This window comes from Mustela lutreola, chromosome 10 (genome assembly GCF_030435805.1).
Source record: "Mustela lutreola isolate mMusLut2 chromosome 10, mMusLut2.pri, whole genome shotgun sequence".
Classification (NCBI taxonomy): Eukaryota; Metazoa; Chordata; class Mammalia; order Carnivora; family Mustelidae; genus Mustela; species Mustela lutreola.
The window spans coordinates 31,560,167-31,587,263 of NC_081299.1; the positions used below are offsets into that span (position 1 = coordinate 31,560,167).

General features: G+C 37.5%; 1 protein-coding gene across 8 annotated transcripts in view; it reads right to left on the reverse strand.

Moving 5' to 3' along the window:
* SCMH1 (Scm polycomb group protein homolog 1) overlaps nucleotides 1-27,097 on the reverse strand; it is a 172,086-nt gene that overhangs the window by 102,854 nt on the left and 42,135 nt on the right. For 6 of the 8 annotated variants that reach the window (XM_059137834.1, XM_059137835.1, XM_059137833.1 and 3 more), the window contains 3 exons: nucleotides 19,051-19,119; nucleotides 18,599-18,622; nucleotides 9,578-9,648 (listed from right to left, as the gene is read on the reverse strand). In XM_059137834.1, coding sequence (XP_058993817.1) covers nucleotides 9,578-9,648; nucleotides 18,599-18,622; nucleotides 19,051-19,119 — 164 coding nt within the window. Of the gene's footprint in view, nucleotides 1-9,577; nucleotides 9,649-13,284; nucleotides 13,362-18,598; nucleotides 18,623-19,050; nucleotides 19,120-27,097 lie in introns of those variants that run through there. The other 2 variants (XM_059137839.1, XM_059137841.1) reach the window with 2 other exon arrangements.

Sequence of the window (27,097 nt, forward strand, 5' to 3'; positions counted from 1 at the left end):
ACTCAACCACTGCTTTTTAGGGTCTCCCATAGTATTGCCTTTTCCAGGATGTCATATAATTGGAATCATATAGTATGCAGCCTTTTCAGACTGGCTTCTTCCCCTCAGTATATGCAAGTTAAATTTCCTCCGTGTCTGTTCATGGTTCAATAGCTCATTTCCTTTTACAGCTGCATTATGTCCCATTTATTGGCTACACCACAGTTTTTTCATTTAGCCACTGAACGGCTTCTTTTTTGCTTCCAAGTTTTGGCAGTTATGAACAGAAGTGCAATAAACTTCTATGCACAGGTTTTTGTGCAGATGTAAGTTTTAAAATCCTTTGGGTAAATACCAAGGAATATGATTGCTAGATTGTATAGAAAGAGTATGTTCAGTTTTGTAAGAAATCAACAAACTATCCTAGAATATGGCTATATAACTTTGCACTCCCCCCAGCAATGAATGAGAGCTTCTTTCATTCTACATCCTCATCAGCTTTTGGTTATGTCACTCTTCTGGACTTTGGCCATTCTAATTAGTGTGTTGTTGTATCTCACTACTGTTAATTCCTATTTCTCTGATGTTACACGATGTGGGACATCTTTTCACATGCTTTTTTGTCATCTGTATGTCTTCTTTGGCCAGGTGTTTATTGACATCTTTGGCCCATTTTTTAAATCAAGTTGTCTTCTTTCTTATTTTTGAGACTTTTAAGTGTTCTTTGTAAATTTTGGATAACATTCCTTTATCAGATATGCCTTTTGCGAATATATTCTCCCAGTCTGTGGCTTGTCTCCTTATTCTTCTGTCAGTGTCATTCCCAGAGCAGAAGTTTTTAATCTTAATGAAGTCCAGCTTCTCCATTATTTCCTTCATGGATCATGCTTTTGGTGTTATATTTAAACAGTCATCACCACACCCAAGGTCATCTTGTTTTTCTCCTATGTTATCTTCTAGGAGTTTATAGTTTTAAGTTATACATTTAGTCTGTGGTCTGCTTTGAATTAATTTTTGTGAAGGGTGTAAGGTTTCTGTCTAGATTCCTTTTTTTCATGTGTGTGGCTATTGTTTAAGCACTATCCATTGGGAAGAAAAACTATCTTAGCTCCATTGTACTGCCTTTGCTCCTTTGTCAAAGATCAGTTGCCTTTACTTTTGAGGGACTATTTCTTGGCTCTCTATTCTGTTCCACTGATCCATCTGGCTCTTTTGCAAATACTACACTGTCTTGACTCCTGTTTCTTTATAGCGAGCCTTTAAGTTGGGTAGAATCAATCCTCCAACTCTGTTCTCCTTCAATATTATGTTGGCTATTCTAGATCTTGTCTCGCTATATAAACTTTAGAATCAGTTTTTTTCCACAAAATAACTGGCTGTAATTTTGATTAGGCTTGGACTGAATCTATAGATCACATTGGGAAGAACTGTCATTTTGGTAATAAAACTAACACCTATCCTTTTTTTAAAAAAAAGATTTTATTTATTTGAGAGAGAGAGCACATGCAAGCAGGAGGATGGGCAGGTGGAGAGAGAGAATCTCAAGCAGATTAGCCGTAGCCTAATGTTGGGCTCAATCACATGACCCTGAGTTTATGACACGAGCAAAATCAAGAGTCGGATGCTTAACCAACTGAGCCACCCAGGTACACCAAGCCTTCCTATTCTTGAACATCACTATTGTTCCTTTTTTTTTTTTTTAAGTTTTTTAATTTCATTTACCAGAGTTTTGTAGTTTTCGTCATACAAATATTGTATATATTCTGTTAGATAAATATCTAAGTATTTCATTTTTGGAGTGCTAAGTGGAATTGTGTTTTTAATTGCAAATTCCACTTGTTCATTACACTATAAAGGAAAGTAATTGACTTTTATATATTAACCTTGTATCTTACAAATTTGCTATAACTGCTTATTAGTTCTAAGAGAGTTTTTTGTCAATTCAAGTTTGCTACAGAGACAATTATGTCATCTGAAAACAAAGAGAGTTTTCTTTTTTCCCTCCCAATCTGTTTATCTTTAATTTTCCTGTCTTATTACAGTATCCAAAACTTCCACTATGATATTGTAAAGGAGTGGTGAGAGGAAATATCCTTGCCTTGTTCCTGATCTTAGCAGGAAAGCTTCTCATTTCTCACCATTAAGTATGATGTTAGCTATAGAATTTTTATAGAAATTATCAGTCTGCATAACTATTCTGATATTTATCCATGTTGTTGAATTAATCAATAATTCATTTATTTTTATTGCTGAGTTCATGTTGCTAAACATTTGGTATGTTTCCAGTTTTTGATTATTACAAATGCATCTATGAACACCCATGTATGAATCTTTGTATGGAAAATATACATATATTGCTGCTATTGTAAATGAGAGCTTCTATTCCATTTTGTCTTCTATTGAGTTACTTTTAACCATAGTACTGAGATATAAAAACGTTTTTTTCCAAGTTAAACATGTATTATTCAATTCCTAATTTAGTGATTTTTTTTTGGCTGAGTAGTTTGTTGACGTTTTTTGCCAAACTATATTATAAAGTAATTGAATCATTTTATGTTTTCACCAGTAGCTTATGAAAGTTCCATTTACTCCCCATCCTTGCCACTATTAAGTTTGGTGAGTCCTTTTTGTCAGAGACATTTAAATAAATGGATAGAGATATCTCATTATCATTTTACTTTGTATTTCCATAATGAAAAAATGTTAACCATCAATTCATGTACTTATTTGTCACCCACATATTTTCTTTGGTGGTTGCTCTAATCTTTCAATCTGAATCCTTTTCCTTCTTCCCTCACTAAAAGCCTCCCTTCCTCCCCCCCACCCCCACTTTTTTTTTTTTTGGCCTGGTCACATTGGTAGTACAAAGTTGAATGGAAATGGCAAGAACAGACATTCTTGTCTTGTTCCTGACATTAAGGGAAAAGCATTTAAACTTTTACTATTAAGTATGATAGCTTTAAGATTTACATAGCTGCCTTTTAGGGCTTAAGATTTAGGAAACGCCCTTCTATTTCTTTCTTTCTTTCTTTTTTAAATTTTATTTATTTATTTGACAGAGAAAGACATAGCAAGAGAGGGAACACAAGCAGGGGGAGTGGGTGAGGGACAAGGAGGCTTCCTGCTGAGCAGGGAGCCTGAGGCAGGGCTGGTTCCTAGGACCCTGGGATCATGACCTGAGCCAAAGGCAGATGCTTAATAACTGAGCCACCCAGGCACCCAAATGCCTTTCCTTCCATTTCTTGTTTGTTGAGAGTTTTTATTAGTAATGGACATTGGATTTTGTCAATGCTTTTTTGCATCTACTGAAATGATCACACTTTTTCTTCATTAGTGTGTTCATATGGTAAAACACTGATTGACTTTTGAATGTTTAATCAACCTAGCATTCTTGGAATTAAGTTCCACCTGGTCATGATTACATATTGCTAGAATCAATTTCCTAGAATTTTCCTTAGAATTTTTACAAGTATATTCATGTGAGATATTGCCTTGTGGTTCTTTTTTTGCAGTATCTTTACCTGATTTTGGTATCAGACTAATACTTGCCTTATAGAATAAGCTGGAATGTATTCCCTTCCCTTAAACTTTCCGGAAGAGTCTGTGTAGAACTTGCATTACCTTTTCCTTAAGCGTTTGCAAAAATTCACTAGTGAAGTCATCCAGGCCTGAAATTTTCTTTATGGGAAATTTCTTAGCTATGAATTCAATTTCTGTAACAGCAAGTGTTATTCAGAACTTTGGTAATCTGCGTTATTCATGAAAATTATCCATTTCAATGAAGTTGTCAAATTTAAAGGCATAAATTTCTTCATTATATTCCTTTATTAGTCTTTAAATATTTGTGCAATGAATAGTGATGTTACCCCTTCCAATTCTGACATTAGTAATCTGTTTTCTCTCTTTTATTATTGATTAATCTGGCTAGAGTTTTATCATCGCAAAGAATGCAAAGATTGCAAAGAATCAGCTTTTGGCCTCAATGATTTTCTCTATATTTTTCTGTTTCTTCTATTATTGGTTTATGCTCTGATCTTTATTATTTCCTTTCCTTGCTTACTTTCGGGTTAACGTGCCCCTTTTCTCCCCTCATTATTTAAAATGGAAGCTGAGGTCACTAGATGAAATTCTTTTTGGTATCAGTATTTAGTGCTGTAAGTTCATTGTAAGGACTGCTTAGCAGCAATCCACAATTTTGAAATTTTCATTTCCATTTAGTTGAAAATATTTTCTAATGTCCCTTTTTATTTCTCCATACCCAAGGGGTATTTATTAATGTGTTACTTAGTTTCCAAATATTTGGAGGTATTATTTTCCAGATAACTTAAAAAATTTTTTTTTATTTTTTCAGTGTTCCAAGATTCATTGTTTATGTACTATACCCAGTGCTCCATGCAATACATGTCCTCTTTAATACCCACCACCAGGCTCACCCATCCCCCACCCTTTCCCCTCTAAAACCCACAGTTTGTTTCTCAACAAACTGTGGACACAGTTTGTTGTCCACAGTCTCTCATGGTTCGTCTCCCCCTCCGATTTCCCCAACTCACTTTTCCTTTCCTTCTCCTAATGTCCTCCATGTTACTCCTTATGCTCCACAAGTAAGTGAAACATATGATAATTGACTCTCTCTGCTTGGCTTATTTTACTCACCATAATCTCCTCCAGTCCCGTCCATGTTCATACAGAAGTTGGGTATTCATCCTTTCTGAGGGATGAGTAATATTCCATTGTATATATGGAGCATATCTTCTTTATCCATTCGTCCGCTGAAGGGCATCTTGGCTCTTTCCACAGTTTGGTGATTATGGACATTGCTGCTATGAATATTGGGGTGCACATAGCCCTTCTTTTCACTACATCTGTATCTTTGGGGAAATACCCAGCAGTGCAAATGCAGGGTCATAGGGTAGCTCTATTTTTAATTTTTCCAAGTAACTTTTTGCTATTAATTTTTAATTTATATTCAGTGTAACCCAAGAAAATACTTTTTATTACTTATATCCTTTTAAATTTATCAAAACTTACTTTATGGTCCAGAATATGGTCTAACTTGGCAAATATTCTGTGTGCACTTGGTAAGAATGTACATTCTACTGTTGCTGAGGGTGCTCTATATATGTCAGTTAGGTCCAGCTGGTTGAGAGTGTTAACGTCTACTGTTCACTTGCTGATTTCCTACTATGTGTTCTTTACTCATAGACGGGAGTATTAGAACCCCATCCATAAATAAATTTAGGTTTATTCATTTCTCCTTATATTTCCTTTTTTAAAACTTTTTAAAAAAGATTTATTTATTTGACACAGAGAGAGATCACAAGTAGGCAGAGAGGCAGGCAGAGAGAGAGGGGAAGCAGGCTCCCTGCTGAGCAGAGAGCCCAATGTGGTACTCGATCCCAGGACCCTGAGATCATGACCTAAGCCAAAGGCAGTGGCTTAACCCTCTGAGCCACCCAGGCGCCCCTCTCCTTACATTTCTATCATTTTTTGCTTCATGTAAAAATGTCTGAAACATTTTCATGATGAAATTACCTTTTTTATCTTTGGCAGTATTCTCTACTCTGAAATAAACTTTGATATTAACATTGTCATTTTAGTTTTATTTTATTTTATTTATTTATTTGACAGAGATCACAAGTAGGCAGAGGCAGACAGAGAGAGAGAGGGGAGAAAGCAGGCTCCCTGCTGAGCAGAGAGCCAGATTTGGGGCTCGATACCAGGACCCTGGGATCATGACCTGAGCAGAAGGCAGAGGCTTTAACCCACTGAGCCACCCAGGCGCCCCAAACATTGTCATTTTAGTTTATAGTGGTTAATGTCAGCAAGGTACACCATTTTCTATCATTTTACTTTTAACGTGTTTGTGTCTTTATAGTTAAAGCATAATTTCTTGGGGTGCCTGGGTGGCTCAGTGGGTTAAAGCCTCTGCCTTCTGCTCAGGTCATGATCCCAGAGTCCTGGGATCGAGCCTCGCATCAGGCTCTCTGCTTGGCAGGGAGCCTGCATCCCCCTCTCTCTCTCTGCCTGCCTCTCTGCCTACTTGTGATCTCTCTAGCAGATAAATGAATAAAATCTTTTTTTAAAAAAGCATAACTTCTTGCAAGAAATTAAATTTTGTTTTTTTATTTAATGTGACAATCTCAACCTTTTAGCTAGAGCATTTAGACCATTTATAACTAATTTGATTACTGATATGACTGGATTTAAATCTAACATCTGTTATTTATTTTCTATTATTTTAGTGGTTGCTCTGCTGTTTATAGTAAACAAGTTTAACTTATCAGTCTATCTTCAAGTAAATAGTATAGCAAGAATCTTACAAGAATCTTAAAACAGTATCTTTTAAGATGTCCCCTCTCCTGGGCATTTATGTTATACATTTTACTTATTCATCTGTTATCACCTGTACACAATACAATATGATTATTACTATTTACATGATTATCTTTGTAGAGATTTAAATAGTAAGGATAAACACCTGATGTATTTGCCCTTGTAATAACAATTACCAGGGACTCTCATTCCTTTTTACAGATCTGTAATCCCACCGGGTATTTTTTTTTTAATTTTTTATTTTTTATAAACATATATTTTTATCCCCAGGGGTACAGGTCTGTGAATCAACAGGTTTACACACTTCACAGCACTCACCAAAGCCCATACCCTCCCCAATGTCCATAATCCCACCCCCTTCTCCCAACCTCCCTCCCCCCAGCAACCCTCAGTTTGTTTTGTGAGATTAAGAGTCACTTATGGTTTGTCTCCCTCCCAATTCCATCTTGTTTCATTGATTCTTCTTCTACCCACTTAAGCCCCCATGTTGCATCACCACTTCCTCATATCAGGGAGATCATAAGACAACTATCATATGATCCACCGGGTATTATTTTTGAAGGTCTTTTGACTGGGTATAGAATTCCAGGTTAAGAGTTTTTGCTTTTGGTACTTTGAACATATTACTCAACTTTCTTAGCTGCATTGTTTCTGACAAGAAAATATAATGTTGGGCGCCTGGGTGGCTCAGTGCGTTAAGCCGCTGCCTTCGGCTCAGGTCATGATCTCAGGGTCCTGGGATCGAGTCCCGCATCGGGCTCTCTGCTCAGCAGGGAGCCTGCTTCCCTCTCTCTCTCTCTCTGCCTGCCTCTCCATCTACTTGTGATTTCTCTCTGTCAAATAAATAAATAAAATCTTAAAAAAAAAAAAAAAAAAGAAAATATAATGTTATTCTTATCTTATTTAACCTTTATGTAAAGTATCTTTTTTTCTTTGGCTGCTTTTAAGATGTTCTCTATTGCTAACTTTGAGCATTTATGATGATATGAATTAACGTAGTTTTCTTGTCTTTTATTTGGGGGGATTCATAGAGTTTCTTCAATTTGTGCATTTACAGTTTTCCTCAATTTTGGAAAATTTCTAGCCATTTTATCTTCAAATATTTTTTTCTGTCCCTCATCTCTTCTCTTTTGGGCACTCTAATTACATGGTCTATGAAGTTACCCCATGGAAACTAAAGTTATCCTTTGGCTCACTGATGTTATTTTTCATCTTTTTAATATTCTTTTCTCTCTTTGTGTTTCATTTTGGATAGTTTCTACTGCTATGCCTTCAAGTTTACTGATCTCTTCTGCCATGACTCCCATCCAGTATACTTTTCATTTTGTACTTAGCAGTTCGATATGAGTCTATTTTTCATGTCTCTGCTTAACTTTCAAACACATGGAATACAATTAAAATACACGGTTTATTGTTTTTAAGATTTTTTATTTATTTATCAGAGGGGGGGGTGGAGAGAGCGAGCACAGGCAGACAGAGTGGCAGCAGAGGCAGAGGGAGAAGTAGGCTCCCTGCTGAGCAAGGAGCCCGATGTGGGACTCGATCCCAAATGTTTTTGTCTGCTATTCTAAGATCTATATAGATTCTGGGTCTGTTTCTTTTTTTCTTTTCTTTTTTTTCTTTTTAAAGATTTATTTATTTGACAGACAGAGATCACAAGTAGGCAGAGAGGCAGGCAGAGAGAGAGGGAAGCAGGCTCCCTGCCGAGCAGAGAGCCCAACGTGGGACTCAATCCCAGGACCCTGAGATCATGACCCGAGCTGAAGGCAGCGGCCCAACCCACTGAGCCACCCAGGCGCCCATCTGGGTCTGTTTCAATTGGTTGATACATTATTCTGCTCATGACTGATTTATGTTTTCCTGCCTCTGACATTTGACTTTTACCTGTTGGTTGCTGGTTATTTTTGCATTTCTTCTTGTGCTCTGTTCTTAAATGCACTTAAGTTATCTGAAAACACTTTGATCATTTTGAGTCTTGCTTTTATGATTTGTTAGGCAGGTCCAGAGAAGTGCTCATTCTAAGGCTAATTATTTCCCACTGTGGAGTAAGACTGTTCCAAGTTTTCTGACCCATGACACATGAATTATGAGGTTTTCCAGTCAAGCCGGTGGAATCAGGCATTATCCCCAGTCCTGGGGGAGTGTGAGGCTCTATTCCTTACAATACCAATCCTGTCAGATGATTTTTCTCTTGGCTTTGGGTAGTTTCCTCATCTGCATATATGAAACAACATCACTTTGCTGAACACTTGAAGAGGTTTTTCTGCAGATCTCTGTGCTTTTCTGTGTAGCTCTCTCCTCTTAGGCACTCTGTCCTCTGATTCTAGCCATCTTGGTTTCTCCTCTCAGTTCTGTCTCTTCAAATTAGGGAGCCATTGGCCCAACCTGGGCTCTTCTTCTATGGGCCACAGTCTCAAAACTCTCTTAAGGAAGTAAGCTGGGAAATCATAAGGGGCTTAGCTCATTGTTTTTCATTACTCAGATATCACTGTACTTGGCTGCCTGATCTTCAGTAACTTGAAAACTACTGTATAATATACTGTCTTTTATCATTATTTCTGGTGGAAATATGAATTTAGTCCCTGTTATTTCAAATGAGCAAAAGTCCTGGATTTGTATTTTTATTTAGAACACAGACACAATTCAAAGTGAAATGCTGATAACTTGAGGAAATAAACACTTGACTAACAAAGGAAGAAAGGTATAAATAACTTCCTGATGTTTAGCTCTGCCTAGCACCAGTATACTTTGTTTACCAGCTTATCATGTGCTGGGATAGGCAACATTATCTGTGCATTCTGTGGGACACTCACCCCTATATGGGAAGGTCTGAGGAACCTCTAATAAGGTCTTAACATACTCTCCAATGGAAGTTGGTACCAGTATTCTTATGGGGAGGGAAGACTGTGGCCAGGGTGTTTCATAAAGAGAAATGAATATTGTTCCATTTCCAAGCACTGTCTACAGGCTATAACTCTGCTTCCTAACTGTCTGAATTAAGAGCTTTCATAAAAATTAGGTATTGTTCCCAGGAACAAAACATAGCTTCAAAGAGGTTAAGAAAGGAAAAGGTGTTACTTGGGATGAAGTTGGAGAGACTGTCTACTGCCAAAATTCATGAATTTTAAGCCTTGAGCTGTATTTTTCCCACAGAAGTTTATTCTGGGGCCTTCAGGTGAGAAGTCCAAGGGCTTCTTTTGCTCATGTCAGGATCAGAACAAACCTACTTGCCTCCCACCTACTAAAGATGTTGAGAATCAATTACCTGCTTGAAGCAATGGACAGGCGCTGGGACTGAACATGTTTCTTTTAGGTATTTGTCCCAGGTAAAATGACCTGTAAAGGAAATAGAAATCTCTATCACAGTCAACTTCCTAAAAAATGCTTTTGGGATATAATCTACTCTAAACATTAGGCCATTTTTGGACTTGCTCTGAGTATAAGAAAAAACTTATTTTCCCCTATTGGGCTCAAAAGAGTATTAGGGGTAGAAATCTAAGTAACCTGAGTGGATCATTTCAGATCAATGTTTTAAAATCATGGTCTGAAGATGACCTTCACATGGTTTTCATGTTAGTCCCTAAAGGGATCCAAAATGCCAGAGTGAGACATACCAATATCTCATAGAAGTGTCCAGGAAGCTTTGGACAGCTGAACAGAAGACGTAGAGAGTGGGTGAGGAGAATCCTTCTGAACACCCTGTCTCCTGTTGAAGAGATCCCTTAATACCATCAAATGATAGCTTTTAACACCCAGTACAGTTGGATCCCAGCCTCTCAGCTTAGAGAGAATGGAGGAGAGAAATAGGGTAAGATGGTTTGATGGCAGCAAAAACGAGAATGAGTGAGATTATACTTGAATCCTTGCTCTCTCTCACGCACCCCTAAACCACTCCCATTCTTGCCACAGCTGCATTGCTCTGAGTTGCAAAATGACAAAGATAAGGTAATTTACAGAAAAGGAGGTCCTTGTAGCATTTCTGAGAGTAACTAAGAATAAGTAAGGGAGTCTACAGGATCTTTTAGCCTCTTGAAGTGGGCTTTAGAGCCTCTCAAAGTTTGAGAAACACTAATACCCACCTAGAGGTGACCCCATGATGGTGCAGGGAAGATCCCAGAGACTCTCACAAGCTAAAACACCATAGCAAACCAACATTTCTTCAAGTTTCCTCTGCAGTGGAGCAGCACAGGGCCACTTTGGACCATATAAAAAGCACTAGATGCTGGGAATAAAAATGATTCGCTGAATGATGAAATCTAAATCACTTCAAAGATGATGCCAAGACTTTAAACTCTATTGACTTTATAGCTTCTATTTTAAAACTGGTCGCTTTCCCACCATCCTTAAGCAAGCCAAACAGATTTGGCTGGATCACAGTCAGTTCTGAACCACTTCATGAACTCGCCAGTGATTAACTATCTAAAATATAGAGTCCATAGGGTAAATGAGATAGATATTTCCTGGAATCAAGATTGGAGGAGCTTATCAGAATGTAATAAAGAGTATGCACTTATCTGAAGAATCCTTAAAGCAAGGAATGAATACAGTTCATTACTATTTGCTGTTAGGAAAAGAAAACACTACAAATTACTATTCTATTCTTACAAATAAAGGATTAAGTCCAATAGCAAGTCTGGGATTTGAGTGAACTGCAATTCTTGAAAGTCCAGCATCTATGGCCACACTGTCCATTAAAACTTTCTGTAATGATAGAAATGTTTTGTGTCTCCAGTTAAGGCAGCCACTAGCCACACATAACTACTGAACACTTGAAATGTGAACGAGGAATTGAAGTTTAAATTAATTTGATTTAATTTAAATTCCTACATCTGGGTAACAGCTACTGTATAAGTGCAGATCTAGAGGTTTGGTCAGTCCAAACCAGTTTGGGTAACTGCTTGTAGTAGCTTGAGCTTTGACCGCAAGCACCCAAGAGACTGGTTTTAAAAATTATGGCAGCATCAGGGGTACCAAAATAATTAGGATATTAAATGCAGTTCTCTATTACACATCAATTATGGTAATCAATCCCTGTTATATAGGCAAGAAACCTCACATCTTTCTCCCTATAGAGAACACCCTATTACCAACTGAATGAAAAGGAATCTCCTTGTTAAAAAGCAGTTCACCCACTGTGATTGAACCATACCTAGATTAGCGTTTTTCTTAAATTTTACTGCTTAGGCATCCTAAGGCTTTGTCTCTTAATTTCAGGTAAACTGAGATGAATTGACTTTTTCTGACACAATAAGAATGCCTGAGCACCTGCTGTAATGCCCATAGTGCCATCAAATCTACTACATCTCCAACTACACACACACATACACACAAATAGGACAGGCAGCAAGGTGCAGATCAGGGAGAGGTTGGCAAACTTTCTGTAAAGGACAAGACAGTAAAAATTTTACTTTTGTTGGGCCACACAGTCTCTGTCATAAATACTCAACTGTGTACTGTAGCCTGAAAATGGCCACAGGCAGTATATATATGAATGAACAGGGTTGTGTACACTAATACTTTATTTATAAAAATAGGCAGTGGGCTGGATTCACCAACTCCTGGCATATTATTATTGATTCCCAAATGTTACTTATCATCAGACTCTCCTAAATAATTTTTCTCATTTCTTTAAATAGAGTTTTAGGCCCCAGCTTCAGAGGTTCTTATTCAGTAGGCTTTGAGTGTGGTCTGAAAAATCCGTATTTTCAAAGGTTCCCTAAGTAATTCTGATTCACATCTGTGTCTTGAGATTACTGGTGTAGTTAGGAGCATGTAATATTCAGAGTCAGAAGATGCTGGATAAAGTCTTGTGTGTGTGTGTGTGTTTTAAGACCTTATTTATTTACAGGTGAGAGAGAGAGAGAAAGAGAAAACATAAGCAAGGAGGAGGGGCAGAAGAAGAGGGAGAAGCAGACCCCTGCTGAGCAGGGAGCCCAATGCAAGGCTAGACACCAGGACCCTAGGATCACGCATGACCTGAGCTGAAGGCAGACACTTAACCAACTGAGCCACCCAGGCGCCCCTAAAGTTTTATTTCTATAACTATCTTAGATAAGTTATTTAATCCGTCCAAGCATTAGTTTACTCATCAGGATGGAGATAATATCTATCATGCAAAATTGTACATGTACGCACTCATTCATTCAATAAATATTTATTAAACTTCCAAGTACAAAGGCACTGTATTAAATGTAAGAGGAACAAGATAGACATGGCTCCTAAATTCATAAAGCTTGCAGTTTAGTAATAAGCAGCGATATTAAATAAATAATAACACAAATAATCTGGTACAATTATGATCAATGTAAGTTAATGAGGTGGTATAGGTTGCCTTGAGAATGCAGAATGGGAAAAATCTAATCTGCTACAGGGGTCAAGGATTACTATGAAGATTAATATTATTAACTCATTTAAGTATAATGTTTTATCATTTACAGAGTGATTTCAATTATTTATTCAATTGATGTTTGAATATTCCTCTATGTGCCAGGCAGTATTCTCTGTACTGGCGTAAGACAGGAGGTTCCTGCCCTCATGGAATTTACATTCTGGTGCATGATGAGGCACAATTAACATATAACCAAATAAATAAAGTAATGAGTGATAAGTATTTGAAGGAAATAATGTACTACACAGAGGCTGGTAACTATCTTAAATGGTGAAGTTATGGACAGATCCTCTACACAGGAAACACTGGAACTGAGACGTTACAGGTAAGAAAAAGCCAGTCATCTCACTTATATTACCGAATAATGTTTATGAAAGTTTTCTTTAAACTCTAATCCGTACCACTTGATAGTTATTATTAGGAAGTAAAATCCCTGCCGTGAAGAGAATTACACACTACAGAGAAGTAAAATTCCCCAAAATTGAAATTCCCCAAAATGTAAAGCATAAGGATCCAGTAAGGTGAATGCATGAATCCTCTTCTCTAATACTTATTCATTCAACAAATAGTTATTGCACACCTACCATGTACCAACCCTAGTTCCAGGCACTGGTGATATATAGCAAAGAATAAAATAGCCAAAGTCTCTGTCCACAGGGAGCTTACTCTCTAAGGGGGAAGAAAAACAATAAATAAACAAATAAATATATGTCAGTTGGTTTAGAGGGCAACAGAAATACTTTTTATATGGCCTTTTTCAAATAAAGAAGAAAGCAAGGTAAGAGGGAAACAGTGCTGACAGGGGTGTGTGTACTATTTTAGGCAGATGGTTAAGAAAGGCATCTTGATGAAGCAATATAAAAATTGAGACCTGAAGCTCCCTCCAGCCTTTGCTTGAATACTTCCAAGGCTGAAAACCCCCTTATTCAGTTATCAACACTACAAATGGATAGACTTTACCCTTTATAGTTGGGCGAAGTCTGCCTTCTTCTAACCTCTACCCATTGGTCCCGGGCATAATGCATACAATCTCTTTCTAAAGATGTCCCAAACCCCTCAAATGCTGCTAATCTGATCTGGTTACATGAGGCACCTTCACCCAAGCTGGCTACTATCTGGCCACATTTCTCTACAATAACTCCACCCCATTCCACCTTAAGTACAGAACCCAAATTCCTAAGAGAAATAAAGACAATCATAGTCTTTAGATCAGAAATCCTACTCCAAGATTACTGTCTGAAAACTGTTCCATTGTTTATATGTGCCATAATTCACATTAGTTAACAAAAGTATTTGTTAAATAATCTCAATGGTTATTTGAGTGTTTTCTAATTTTGATGAGTATTTTTGTACACACATCTTTTAACACTTTGAAGATTACCACTTTAGGGCAAATTCCTAAGGGGGGATTAATTAACAAAGAGCAGACATATTTTATATTTTGATACAATATAATTCCTACCAGTAGTGCTTAAGAATATGTTTCTTATAGTCTTTTTCTTTAATTTTTTTTTAATTTACTTGACAGAGAGAGTACAAGTAGGCAGAAAGAGAAGGAGAAGCAGGCTTCCTGCTAAGCAGGAAGCCCAATGCATGGCTCAATCCCAGGACCCTGGGATCATGACCTAAGCTGAAGGCAGATGCTTAACCAACTGAGCCACCCAGGCGCCTCTGTTTCTTACATTCTTGCTAAAACTGCTTTAACATTCTCTACACTTGTGATAAATCTTACCAGAGAAGAAAAAAAAATGCTGTTATACTTCTGTATGCAATTCTTTGATTACTAATAAAGTTAAAGATCTTTTTAGGCTTATTAGTCTATTTGTATTTTATTTAATCATTTTTCACTGAGGTATTCTTTAGTTTTCTTAGATTCTAAGAGTTCCATGTAGATTAAAGATATTCGTCCTTTGCCTGTCATGTATGTTGCAGACATTTATCTCAGTCTGCTAGGATTTGCCCTTAAATTTCTCAGTCTTGTTCTTTATGACTTCTGGCTTTCATATCATGCTTTCTTTACTTCAATTTATAAGAAATATTAACCCAGGTTTTCTTCTAGGTTTCATTTTTTTTTTTTTACATTTAAATGTTTGTTCTATTTTGAATTTAGTTTGTGAGACAGATAAGACAAAGATGTTGATTTCCTTTCCACCTCTATTCAATAAATGTGCTCATCACCATTTATTGAATAAATCACCTTCTCCCCACTGATTTGAAATGTCACTTTGATGGCGTATTAATTTCTTATATACATTTGTGTTCTGCCCCTCTCATCAGTCCATTCCAGCATGAGGAGCACTTTGTTTCCTGTAATTTCAAAACCAATCTAAACGGAGCAAGTACTTTTCATAAGGCATACCCTCAACCATGCTTTCTTGGCACTTTCAAGAAAGTGATTAATAAGTTATGGCATAGCCAGCACTAACAAAACCAAGTTATTTCAAAATGTCCAAAGTTTAAGTTTATGAGATACACAGTGCTGTTCATTATCAAAGTAGTGTCCATAAGCCTTTTAGATTAGGGGTTTGATAATTTTTAATGAATCAACTAAAGATAAAACACTACGCAAAAAAAAAAAAAAAAAAAAAAAAAGTCTGACTCTCCCTGTTTCTCAGAACAAATCCCATTTCCCAGCTCCTGTAACATCCTATTCACATCTTTTATTTTCATACTCTTCACATCATACCATCATTATTATTTATTTAAGTTCTTTACAGATAGCAGCTATCTTTATTATTGTTTTTTAAATCCTCACTGATTCATTAGTGCCTGACACTTAACACAGGCTCCATAAAAGTACAGTGAATGAAAGTGAGTGAAAAGAAGAAGCAGGTATGCCACAGTGCTACTCTGTTCTGGACTAGTGAAATCATACCTGGGATACTACATTTAGTTCTGGGAGCCCTAAATGGTGGCCTAAGTGGTGAAGGGACACAAAACCCCATCACCTGAGGAGCAGCGGAAAGAAGGATGATCATTCAGCATGAAGAAAAAAGCAAAGTCTTGGAGCCATTTTTCCATCTATCCATCTATTTATCGTGTATATCAAAGCACTGTGCGGGATGCTAGAGATACCCGATCAAAGTATTGTTCTTGCCCTCACAGAGCTTCAGTGAGGGGCAGAGACTAAACTGCCAACTGTAATAAATTATGCTAAGTGCTGTGGTTGGCTAGGAGGGTGCTACAGGAGGACTTGTGGAAGGATCCCCAGAGGAAGTAACCTCTCCTCTTCTAAGTTAAAGGTAGAAGGATAAGCAGAAATCAGTCAAGGAGAAAGGAAATTCTTCTTTTTTTAAAGATTTATTTATTTACTTATTTGAGAGAGAGAGAGAGAGAGAGCACAAGCGGGGGATGGGGGAGAGACAGAAGCAGACTCCCCACTGAGCAAGGAGCTTGCTATGGGACTCAATCTCACGACCCTGAGCTCATCACCTGAGCAGAAGGTAGATACTTAACTGACTGAGCCACCCAAGCGCCCCAACTTATCACTGACTGAGCCACCCAGGCACCCTGAGAGAAAATTCTTTAAGGAATATTATTTTAAAAAAAAAAATTTTTTTTTTTTTTCCAGACTGAAAGAAAAGCATGTATAAAGGGCCAGAAGTAAGAAAAGGTAGTTTTAAAACTGAGTATTTTAGTATTGCTAATCGGCAGAGTTAAAAAACAGTAGTTGAGAAAAGAGGCTTTAGATCAAAGTGGTGTTCAGGGGCCAGAGAACCTCCTACACCACGTTAATGAGAAGAGGAAACACGGAAGGTTCTGGGGGAGGAGGCAATCTGTCTGCAGTGTGAAGGACGGACTAGAGGGAAACAAGGCTGGAGGCAGGAAGACTAGTTAGGAAGCTATTCTAATAATCTAGGTATGAGATGGTGGTTCTTCAACTAGGAAGGTAAGAATGGCAGGGAGAAGGCAGTCCCTAACACTTTCTAATAATTAGAGGCTGGTGAGTGAAAAATTGGCTAAAGTATTCTATATTGCCCTAAAAGTTGTAAGTATGATAGACAAAATTTACAAAGAAACAGATTTTGGCCCAATAAATATTTTTCTGAATATGAAGCAAGTTTCTGAGGAGGCTATAAGTCTCCAACAAATTTGAGGAGTTCAAGACAAGGCATTTTTATAAGATACTCAAAGTGTCCAATATTGAAATGCTGAGCCAAGTTAGATTATTTTGAGGCCTCTTCCAATCTCTGAAATTCTAGAAATCTACTGAATTTCATTTCAATTTGATATTTGGGGTTGCTCTCCATGCTCAATGGGGAAATGAAATATGCAGGATTAACTCGACAGCGGCTATGCCTACCTACGCCTGTGCTATGTTAGCACAGCCTCTACTCCTTGCACAAGGAAAAATATACTTTCAAATTTTATGAGTATCCACTTTTCACAATCCCCTATCAACAAAAGAGACTGTTCACAGCATCCCCTGTCACTGAACCATATGGAATTGTCACCATTCATACTAGCAACAGAACCCACACCAGCGGCAGCTCTCACTGAGTACCTTCCATATGCCTACACCATGCCATACAGTGTTCACTATCTCTCATGTTCATTATAACCTGAAAAGTAGGTTTTATTCCCAGTTTAAAGACAAAGAAATAGGCTCAGAAAGACTAACTTTCCCAAAGTCACAAAACTGGTAAGTGGAGAATAGGGATTTGAACCAAGGCCTATCTGAGTCTCATGTCTATGCTTTTTCTACCATATACCAGTGCCTTAGAAAGCTTGAGGCAAGTTTGAAGTCGTTAAAAAGTGATTCTCATTTATTGCTTATCAAGTGCTAAGCCCTTTACCTGCATTATTTCATTTCATTCATTTCTTCAGCTCATGTTCATAGAATGCGTCACTTCAAAGAATATTCCAAGATTTGACTGAGAGTTATATCTAAGGCTAATCCCTCAACAGAATGAAAATAACAATCCCCCAAAGTTGGAAAGTATTTGAAAATATTTTAAGATGCTTTCACATCCATTAGCTCACATAATCTTCTTAAAATCCCTGTGAAGTAGGGAAAATGGCATTATTATCCCCATTTTCCAAGCTAGAAAACTAAGGATGAACATCACAAAGTTCCAAAGTGCAGCTGGCTTTCAAAGGATCCAGGAGTTCTCACTCCTAGTCTAGTGTTCTGCACTATCTTCTTTGTCAGTGGCCAATAAAAGTAATGTTCTTGGAAGAAAAAGCAAGAGGGAGCATAAAGACACTGATAATAATAGAGCTGAATATGTGAAGCTGCAGTAACAAAATATACAAAAATATCTGAACAAAAACCAATAAAGGCACTAGGATAGTCATACTTATGTTACATAGAGAAAGACTTTAAGGGACTAAGACGACTGACATTTGTTTATGTAGAAATCCTGAAGGCTGATTAAGAATGATTAACATTATTTCTCAAATCCTAGTCCTGAGATACACCCTGTAGGGATGAAAATTAAATGTAGTAGCAGTTTGACTCTTGTTATTTCAACTGCTAATATTTCTGATTGTATTTATTTTAAAAATTTAGAAGATCTTTAGGTTAAACTTCAGTTCAATATATCTCATGAATAATTTCTCTTGGGAAAATCCCTCCAAGTTCTAATTTACGGACAGTCAGGGTTTGCATTAGCTGTGGATTTGGTGAGTGAAGAGAAGCTTCCCGTATGGGCCTCCTTGGACTCTGTGTAATTAACTACTCTCCCCTCCCCATCTTTGTTAGCTTGGTCTGTGCCTCCTGATAAGGAGGGTTTGGCCTGACAGCTGAGAGAACTGGCTGCCTGGGCTCCAGAGGCAGCCGAGCAGAGGACTCGTTACGCATGAGAGAGACAGCACCGCGTTCTTTTCCTAGTCACACTTTAATCTCTGGTTTGGTTAGTACCCATATTCAACAGAAATACAAGAAAGAAATCTTACCTAGTTCCAAGATGTCAGTAGCTTCTATTAAAGAAAAAAAACGTTACAGCATAAGTCATTGTGACAAACATACCAAAAGGATAAAAAGGTGACGTTCTGGGGTAAAATGAAGACTTGAGAGTTTGTGTAATCCAACCCTCTCATTTTAAAAGATACTGAGTGTGTTATTAGTGTGTTACTAGTAGTTGTGGAATATATCACCCAATTCTGCCTCACTCCCAAGGCTAAAGTCTAAGATGATTTGGAATTATCTGTACTCAGAGTCTAAGTTTCCTGATTTCTGGTTTAAAATAAAGCAAACTGCTTTGGACAGACACCTCTACAAACTATAATATTTGCTTGTGTGTTAGCCAGTGAGTGTTTTGTACCACAGACCTCTAACAACAAAGGTTTCATGGTAAGAGATGTCAGATTAAATTTTCCATGCTACACAGAAGTTTTTGTTTCCTTACCTTGATATTGGGATGCAGACTCTGAAAGGTGACCATATTTGTATTTTCTGACCTCATTCCAGTCTATATCTGCAGGAAGAGAGAAAACAGTTATGTGAAAAGGAAATGCAAGATTCAATAATTCTCTAAGAGTAGGTATTCATAGTTTTTGATAAAGTAATCCACTTCTGAGATTGTATACTAAGAAAATGCTCCAAAATACAGAAAAAAGGTTTTATTTATAAAGCTTCATTTGGTTTAGTAATAACAAAAAGGGGGGAAACTTAAATGTTCAGAAGGCTGATTAAGATATCATATCAATCACATGACAAAATATTTTGCAGCTATTAAATTTTTACAAAGGTAACATAACAAAACAGGAAAATGTTTAAGACATGATGTTATCTGATAAAATATCAGATCAAAAATTATATTCATGAAATAATCGCAATTATGAAAACAAAGTACACCCTTGCTATGGACTGAATTGTATCCAACCACCCCCTGACATTCTGATGTAACTGTATTTGGAGATAGAGCCTATAAATGAGATCATTAGGGTGAGCCCTAATCTGATAAAACTAGTGTCCTTAAAAGAAGAGGAAATTTGGACACATACAGGGACAAAGAAAAGACCACGTGAAGACAGGGAGAAGACTGACATCTACAAACCAAGGAGAGAGGCCTCAGAAACAAACAATCCTGCCTATAACTTCATCTCTGACTTCTAGCCTCCAGAATCATGAGAAAATAAATTTCTGTTTAAATCACCAGGTCTGTAATCTTTGCAGCCCTAGCAAATTAATACAACCCTACAAAGTTATCACTAGAAAAAAAAAAGAAAAGCAGCAAACAGAGCAAATATAAACATCTGGTTATCGTTAGGTGATGGTCCGGTTTCCCCCCCATCTTCTAATCTCATTTATTTTTGCATTTTTTATAAAGAGGATAAGTTACTTATATAATGTAAATACATTTTCCTTGTTTGAAACTTTAATCTACTGACCCTATCACTTTCTCACCATCCATTACCTATCATGTTTTTACTTCCCTTCTTAACCAACTCAGATCCTACTGTCCCTCATTAAAAACACTCCTGGGCAAACACTCTTAACTACCTTCCACTTCTTTTTTTGGGGGAGGGGGTCATATTTGCCTGGCAAAGCCTCAGTCTTAACTCTGATTAAAGCCACTTATCCACCTATATACCATGCCTACCCCCACGGCTCACAAGTACTAAAGACAAACAAATGCAAGCTTACTGGACTCACTTTAAACTCATGGCCATAATTCTCAAATGCCACTTAACACCATCTAGAAATCATACCACATTTCCCTACTGTGTTTGCTTTTCCACCTTCAAAAAAAATTCATATATTTTTCCCTCACCTCATACTCCAAATATTCCCTCCCTCACCTTTACTCTTAGGGATGATGTTAATTCAGTGTTCATTGAGAAAACAGAAATAAGGGATAGGAACCTTCTATATGCCACTGTTTTCAGGAAGGTACAGACCTGATCATGTTTAGTCCCCCGTGTACCGTATAAGAGCTGGTCCTCAGTTAGTGTTTAGTGAAAGAATGAATCTACTCACCATCATTCTGTCTGACTGCCCTCCTATTGCTGTGGATGAAGTGCCTAGTTTTTATCGAAAGAGAACGCTCCAGTTCTCATTTCCTCTCATCCTCTCAAGGACTTTGTAAGTATTTCTTTTCTAATAGACCATTTGCACCTGCATTCTTACTGCTCCATCATCTATAGGCAAACTGAAGAGTATCATGCTAAGTGAAATAAGTCAAGCAGAGAAAGACAATCACTGTATGGTTTCACTCCCATGTAGAATATAAGGAATAGTGCAGAGGACCACAGGGGAAGGGAGGGAAGGCTGAATGGGAAGGATTCAGAGACGGAGACAAACCATGACTCTGGACTCTGCAAAAACCCTCTGTAATTGAGGGTTACGGAAGGGAGTGGGGTAAGTGTATAGGGTAACCAGGAATGCGTATTAAGGAGGGCACGTGATGTGATGAGCACTGGGTGTTATACACAACTAATGAATCGTTAAACACTACATCAAAAACTAATGATGTACTATATGTTGGCTAATTAGACGTCATAAAAAATAAAAACATAAAAAACAAAACAAAACAAAAACCAGACAAACACACAAAACAAAAGAACACCTCCCCTCACTTAATCCCACATATATCCCTCCCGCTATATCCTTCTATTTCTCAGAGGAATTTATTTATTTATTTATTTATTTTTAACCTTTCTTTTTTTTTTTTTTTTTTTTTTAAATTTTTTATTTTTTATAAACATATATTTTTATCCCCAGGGGTACAGGTCTGTGAATCACCAGGTTTACACACTTCACAGCACTCACCAAATCACATACCCTCCCCAATGTCCATAATCCCACGGAATTTATTTTAAGATTGGTCTATACCCATTGCTTCCTTACTTCCTCACGTTATTTCCTCATTCAAACAGGGTTTTTCTGTTTACTATTCCACTGAGATCATTCATATATCTAGCATTGGCCTCCTCTTGGAATTCCATGCTTACGTATATGACCACCTATAGGCTGTCTCTACAAGGTTATCAAATCAGACACTTCAAACTTAACATGGCTAAAACAGAATGCTAGCTCTTGCCAATCTGTTCTTCTTTTTTCTTTAGTTTTTATTTAGATTCAAATGACTTAATTTTTAAGCATTACCATAAATTACTCATAATTTATGTATGTTAGTTAACATACAGCGTAACATTAATTTCAGGTGTGTAGTACAGCGATTCAACTCTTCCATACATCACCCAGTGCTTATCACAAGTGTCCTCCTAAACCCCCATCATCTTTTTCACCCATCCCCCACCTACCTCCCCTCTGGTAACCATCACCTTGTTCTCTACATTTACGAGTCTGTTATTGGTTTGTCTCTCTCTCTTTTTTCCCTTTTGCTTATTTGTTTTGTTTCTTAAATTCCACATATGAGTGAAATTATATGAGCTGGAGATGCCATTTATTGGTTTGGGGAAGACTGTTCCTCTTTTTGTTTCCTCTAAACCAGTGAATAGCATCTCCATCACCGAGTTGCTCAAGCCCAAAATCCCTAAAGTTATTCTTGATGCCTCTACTTTCTTCACACTCACATCCACTCAGTAAGCTCTGCTGGACCATGTCCCCAACCCATTTACCACTCTCATCCCATGGCTCACATTCCAGTTCCAGGCACTGTCCCTCTTACTTGGGCCATTCGAACAGCCTGCTAACTAGAATTCCTGTTTCTACTCTTGGCTTACTCCAACCTATTCACCATACAGGGCTCAGAGTGAGCATTTTATTTATTTATCTTTAAATATTTATTTATTTATTTTAGAGAGAGAGTGAAGGGAGGGGGAGAAGTAGTGGGAGAGAACCTCAAGCAGACTCCCCACTGAGTGTGGAGTCCAGTTGGGAGAGGGAGGGAAGGCTCGATCTCAGGACCCTGACGTCATGAGGAGCCAAAATCAAGTCCTATGCTTAATGGACTGAGTCCCCCAGGCCCCCTCAGAATGAGCATTTTAAAAGACAAAACATCTGCTTAAGCATGGCTTCCCAATAGCTCCCCAATGAGTCAAGGTTGCCTTGCCCAGCTATGCAGTATTCGGCTGATCTTGCCCCATATGACTTTTCCCTTTTCCACTATACTCCAGTCACATTGGCTAGTGTTCCACCCAAAGTGTTGGCCTTCTGGATCCTAGTAGGATGTCCCCTGTCTTTCTAGTAACTGCCACGTTTGTTCTCTAAATCGTGAATAAAGATTGCAAACTTGATCAGGCTAAAAAATTGCTGACAGAGACAAAAGATATTAGGGTATAACTTAATTTATATTTAAATTTTCAAAAATTATTTTTATAATTAGAACATAGTCTTAAAAATTAAATATACAATATATATTTCATTTATGTACAAGTTTTCACTCTTCTATTGCTTATGTAAAGATGAGCTACTGGTATACACAAAACAGATTTAGGAGCCACAATAAATAGAAAGCAGGCTACAAGATCACTAATAAAACTAATAAAACAATTCAAAAGCAACCAATACAATTTAGGAAAAATATATTCTAGTAAAGAGAAAAAAAAAAACCAGACTCAATGATTAAGCATAATGAACAGAATAATTAAAAAACTTAACTGGCATAAAGCCATCAAATAAGGCCCCACAAGACAATGAAAAAGGAACTTCTGAGAAAAAATATTTGAAACTCCTCACACAAACAAGTGGAACCTGGAAAGCAGTCCCCCAGAGAAGAAAAGGAGACAACTACATTCATTACAAATGACTTAATTTTTAAGCATTACCATAAATTACTCAGAAGATTAGGGAATCATTCCTATATCAATTCTTAAATGAATTAAATGAATCGATCAATTCTTAAATTCAATTCTTCAATCAATTCTTAAATGAATGAAATTGTTAAATGAACAGAATGCTGCCTCTGATAGAATTCCACACATAAAAGAAAAGGAGCTCTTTTTTTTTTCCCCCAAAACATGTTAAGATTAATGGCCATGTTTCAAAATACATTATGATATGCAGCTACTATTTTTAAATAACCAGTTTTATTTTATTCTCTCTCCTCAGGCATATGCTCTCTCTTATTTCTTCTCTGGTCATCCTTCTCCCAGTTAGCAGCGACAAATCAGAAACCTGGAGTCCTCCTTAATTGTCTTCTCTCGTCCTCTGGCTCCAACCAGCTATCAAAATCTGTCAGCTCTTCCTCTGAAATTACCGTCTCCTCTGCTCCTATTCTGAGTTTAAGATTTCATTCTCTTTCACCTGACAGAAACAATTACTTCAGTCCCATGTGGGACCCCATCCCTCTCTAATCCATACTCAAGCACTCATTTTCTAAAATACAGATTAAACTTGTCACTACTCCTTTAAAAGTCTTCAAAGATCAAACCCCAGACTGTCTCCATAATAGACATGCCATAGCGCTTTCTGCATCTGGACTTTACCCGCCCCCCCCGCCCACTTCTCTACTTGGAAGGTTCCTATTTATTCACCATGGTCCAGGATAAATGTTACTTCATAATGGCTTTCTGGCAACTTCCCTAAGCAGAGCACCATCTCTATCTCCCACTTCTATACCTGCTCCACAGTGTCAGAGCTAAATGCTACTAATCTAGTCAGTATTCCAGGGGCTTGGTACACAGCAAGCACTCAAAAAAAGAAAAAGCGGGGGGGGGGGGGGACAGGAAAAGAACAGTGTCTTTTCACCAAACTCAGAAACAGTTATGCAATGTGAGAAAATCACACATATTAAGAAGTCAATGTTTAAATGCACGCTTTCACCAAGACAATTTTGACATATAAATGGATACTTAGATACAGAATTCATTATAATTAGATACAATTATTTATACTAAATAAAGCATAATTTAAAATAGATCACTGAAAATTTCAGATAATAGAGTAGTGATTTATATATTGATTTTGGAATTTTTTCCATACAGATTTACTATTTCAATACCTAGGCTAATATTAAAAATGTGCTTGCTATCATTAAATGAGTACAGAGTTTCAGTTTCAGTGTTGTGGGATGAAAGAAGTTCTGCAGATGAGTGGTGGAAATGGCTGCACAACTATGTGAATGTACCCAATTCCACTACAATTAAAAATGGTTAAAATGGTATATTTCAAGTTTATGTCTTCTATCGCAATTTTTAAAGAGATTTTATTTATTTATTTGAGAGAAAGAAAAAGAGCAAGAGAGAGTGCATGAGTGGTAGGGAGGGGCAAAGGGAGAGGGAGAAGCAGACCTCCGCCCCCATTGAGCAGGGAGCCTGCAAAGTGGGGCTCGATCCCAGAACCCCAGGGTCATGATCTGAGCTGAAAGCAGATGCTTAACTGACTGAGCCACCCAGGTGCCCCTTTTATCACAATTTTAAAAACTCAATTAATAAAATAATGGACTTGCATTTCTGGGATGTCAGGAGGCTCAGAGGTTGCCATACCAAATCCATTTCAGATTCAACTAACACCTATCATTACCACATACGAGGCCCAGAACCAGGCATTCTCATACAGATCATCTCAGGTATTACCAGTCTCTATTTGCAGGTGAAGAATAAGACTCTGCAGTTCAGAAAGTTTAACAGTGCCATGGGGGGGCAATGGTTGGTCAGGCAACAGCAAGGAAAGATACGCAATAATAGTTCACAGATAAAAAACGGAATTGAATTAATGCCTGAATCCTGTTTCTAAAGACTTATTAATTCAACAAACATGTATTATCTGTTATTAGTAAGGCACTGTTGTAGGCACCGAAGATAGATCACTAAACAGATAAAAACTCCTCCTACTCATGAAGCTGACATTCTAAACCAGAGGTTCCAAAAATGTGATCTTTTGACTGGAGGCATCTGCAACAGCATTCATTGCACGGAAGCAGGTTTCAGAATGAGACTTCCTGGCAGTGAGAACCATCCTGCAAAGGACGAGTCACTCATTCTCTAAAGAGCACAGGCGGAAGGCTGGATGGCCACTTATCACCAAAGATGCTGAAACTTTTCCAAGCTGAGAAGGAACTCATGGGTTGGAAAGGGATTAATTACATAAACTTCTAAGATCCTATTCAATCCTGGAGTTCTATTTCACTAAGCAACAAACAATATTATGAGATAGCAATGCATCCACACCTTGTGTACATGTGTTTGAGCACATGCAAACATCCCAACTATGAACTATTTTGCAGTATAAATTATGTCTCATTCTCCTTAACATCTCATGTGTTTCAGTCCATGAAATGAAATGAATGAATATAATGTCATAGGTTTAAAAGACAGTGAATTGCTTCCTATTAAATCTTGTTCAATTTGACATTTAAATTCTATTTCCAATTGACTATTTTTTTAAAGATTTTATTTATTAGAAAGAGAGAGAGAAAACGCAAGTGAGGGAGAGGGAGAAGAAGGCTCCCTGGTGAACAGGGAACCTGACAGTGCAGGGCTTGATCCCAGAACCCTGGGATGACGACCTGTGCCAAAGGCATATGCTTCACTGACTGAGCCACCCAGGTGCCCCTCCAATTTGCTATTTTCAAAATAATCCTCTAAGGCCTTTCCTACTGCCAGATTGAAGTTATATTCATTCACTCTTTAAACAAAAACTCTTTGACTACACATTGGTTCCAGCCCTGTGCCAGGTAATGGGGGATTCAAAAAATAACAAGGTACTCTCCCTTCAGTCTAGAAGAGGGAGAAAGATACCTAAGTAAGTGTGATAAAGAATTATAGGTGCTACATTAAAAGTATACAGGGGCTAAAAAGGTAAAGGAGAGGGGAGGGGCCAGTTCTATCTGGGGAGAGGGTGGGAGAAGAAACTAAGGCCATGGAAAAGGAACTGAATCTTGGAGATGGAGTAATAAGAAAAGTGTATCATAGAGAGGGAATAATGTAAAGAAAGAAATGGCGCAATGAAGCATTATGTTAGATCTGCTCTGTCCAGTATGGTAGCCACTAGCCATATGCAGCACCTGAATATAGTTAGTATGACTAAGGAAGTGAATATTTAATTTTGTTTTCATTTTTTATTAATTTAAATTCATAACTGACACTCAATACAGTTATAGGGAAAAGTTTTTTTTATTAGTTTCATAGGTAGAAATTAGTGATTCATCAGCTGCATATAACACCTAGCGTTCATTATATCACGTGCCCACCTTAATGCTCATCACCCAGTTACCCCATCCCCCTACCTTGTCTGGAATAAAACTGGGTATGAGTATCTACTTGTTCAATTGAAAATTGTTGAAATCTAAATGCAGATCAAGTATTTCTGACATAACTTGGTGTCCAAATTGAGATATGCTATAACTGCAAAACATACACCAGATTCTGAAGGCTGAGTATGAAAAAAAGGAATGTAGAATAGCTCATTAAGTATTTTTATATTGGTTATGTGTCAAAATAGTATTTTGGATACACTAAGCTAAATAAAGCATATTATTAAAATTAACTCCTCTGTTTCTTTTTTTTTTTTTAGTATATGTGCTGCCGAAGCGAGCACCCTCTTGT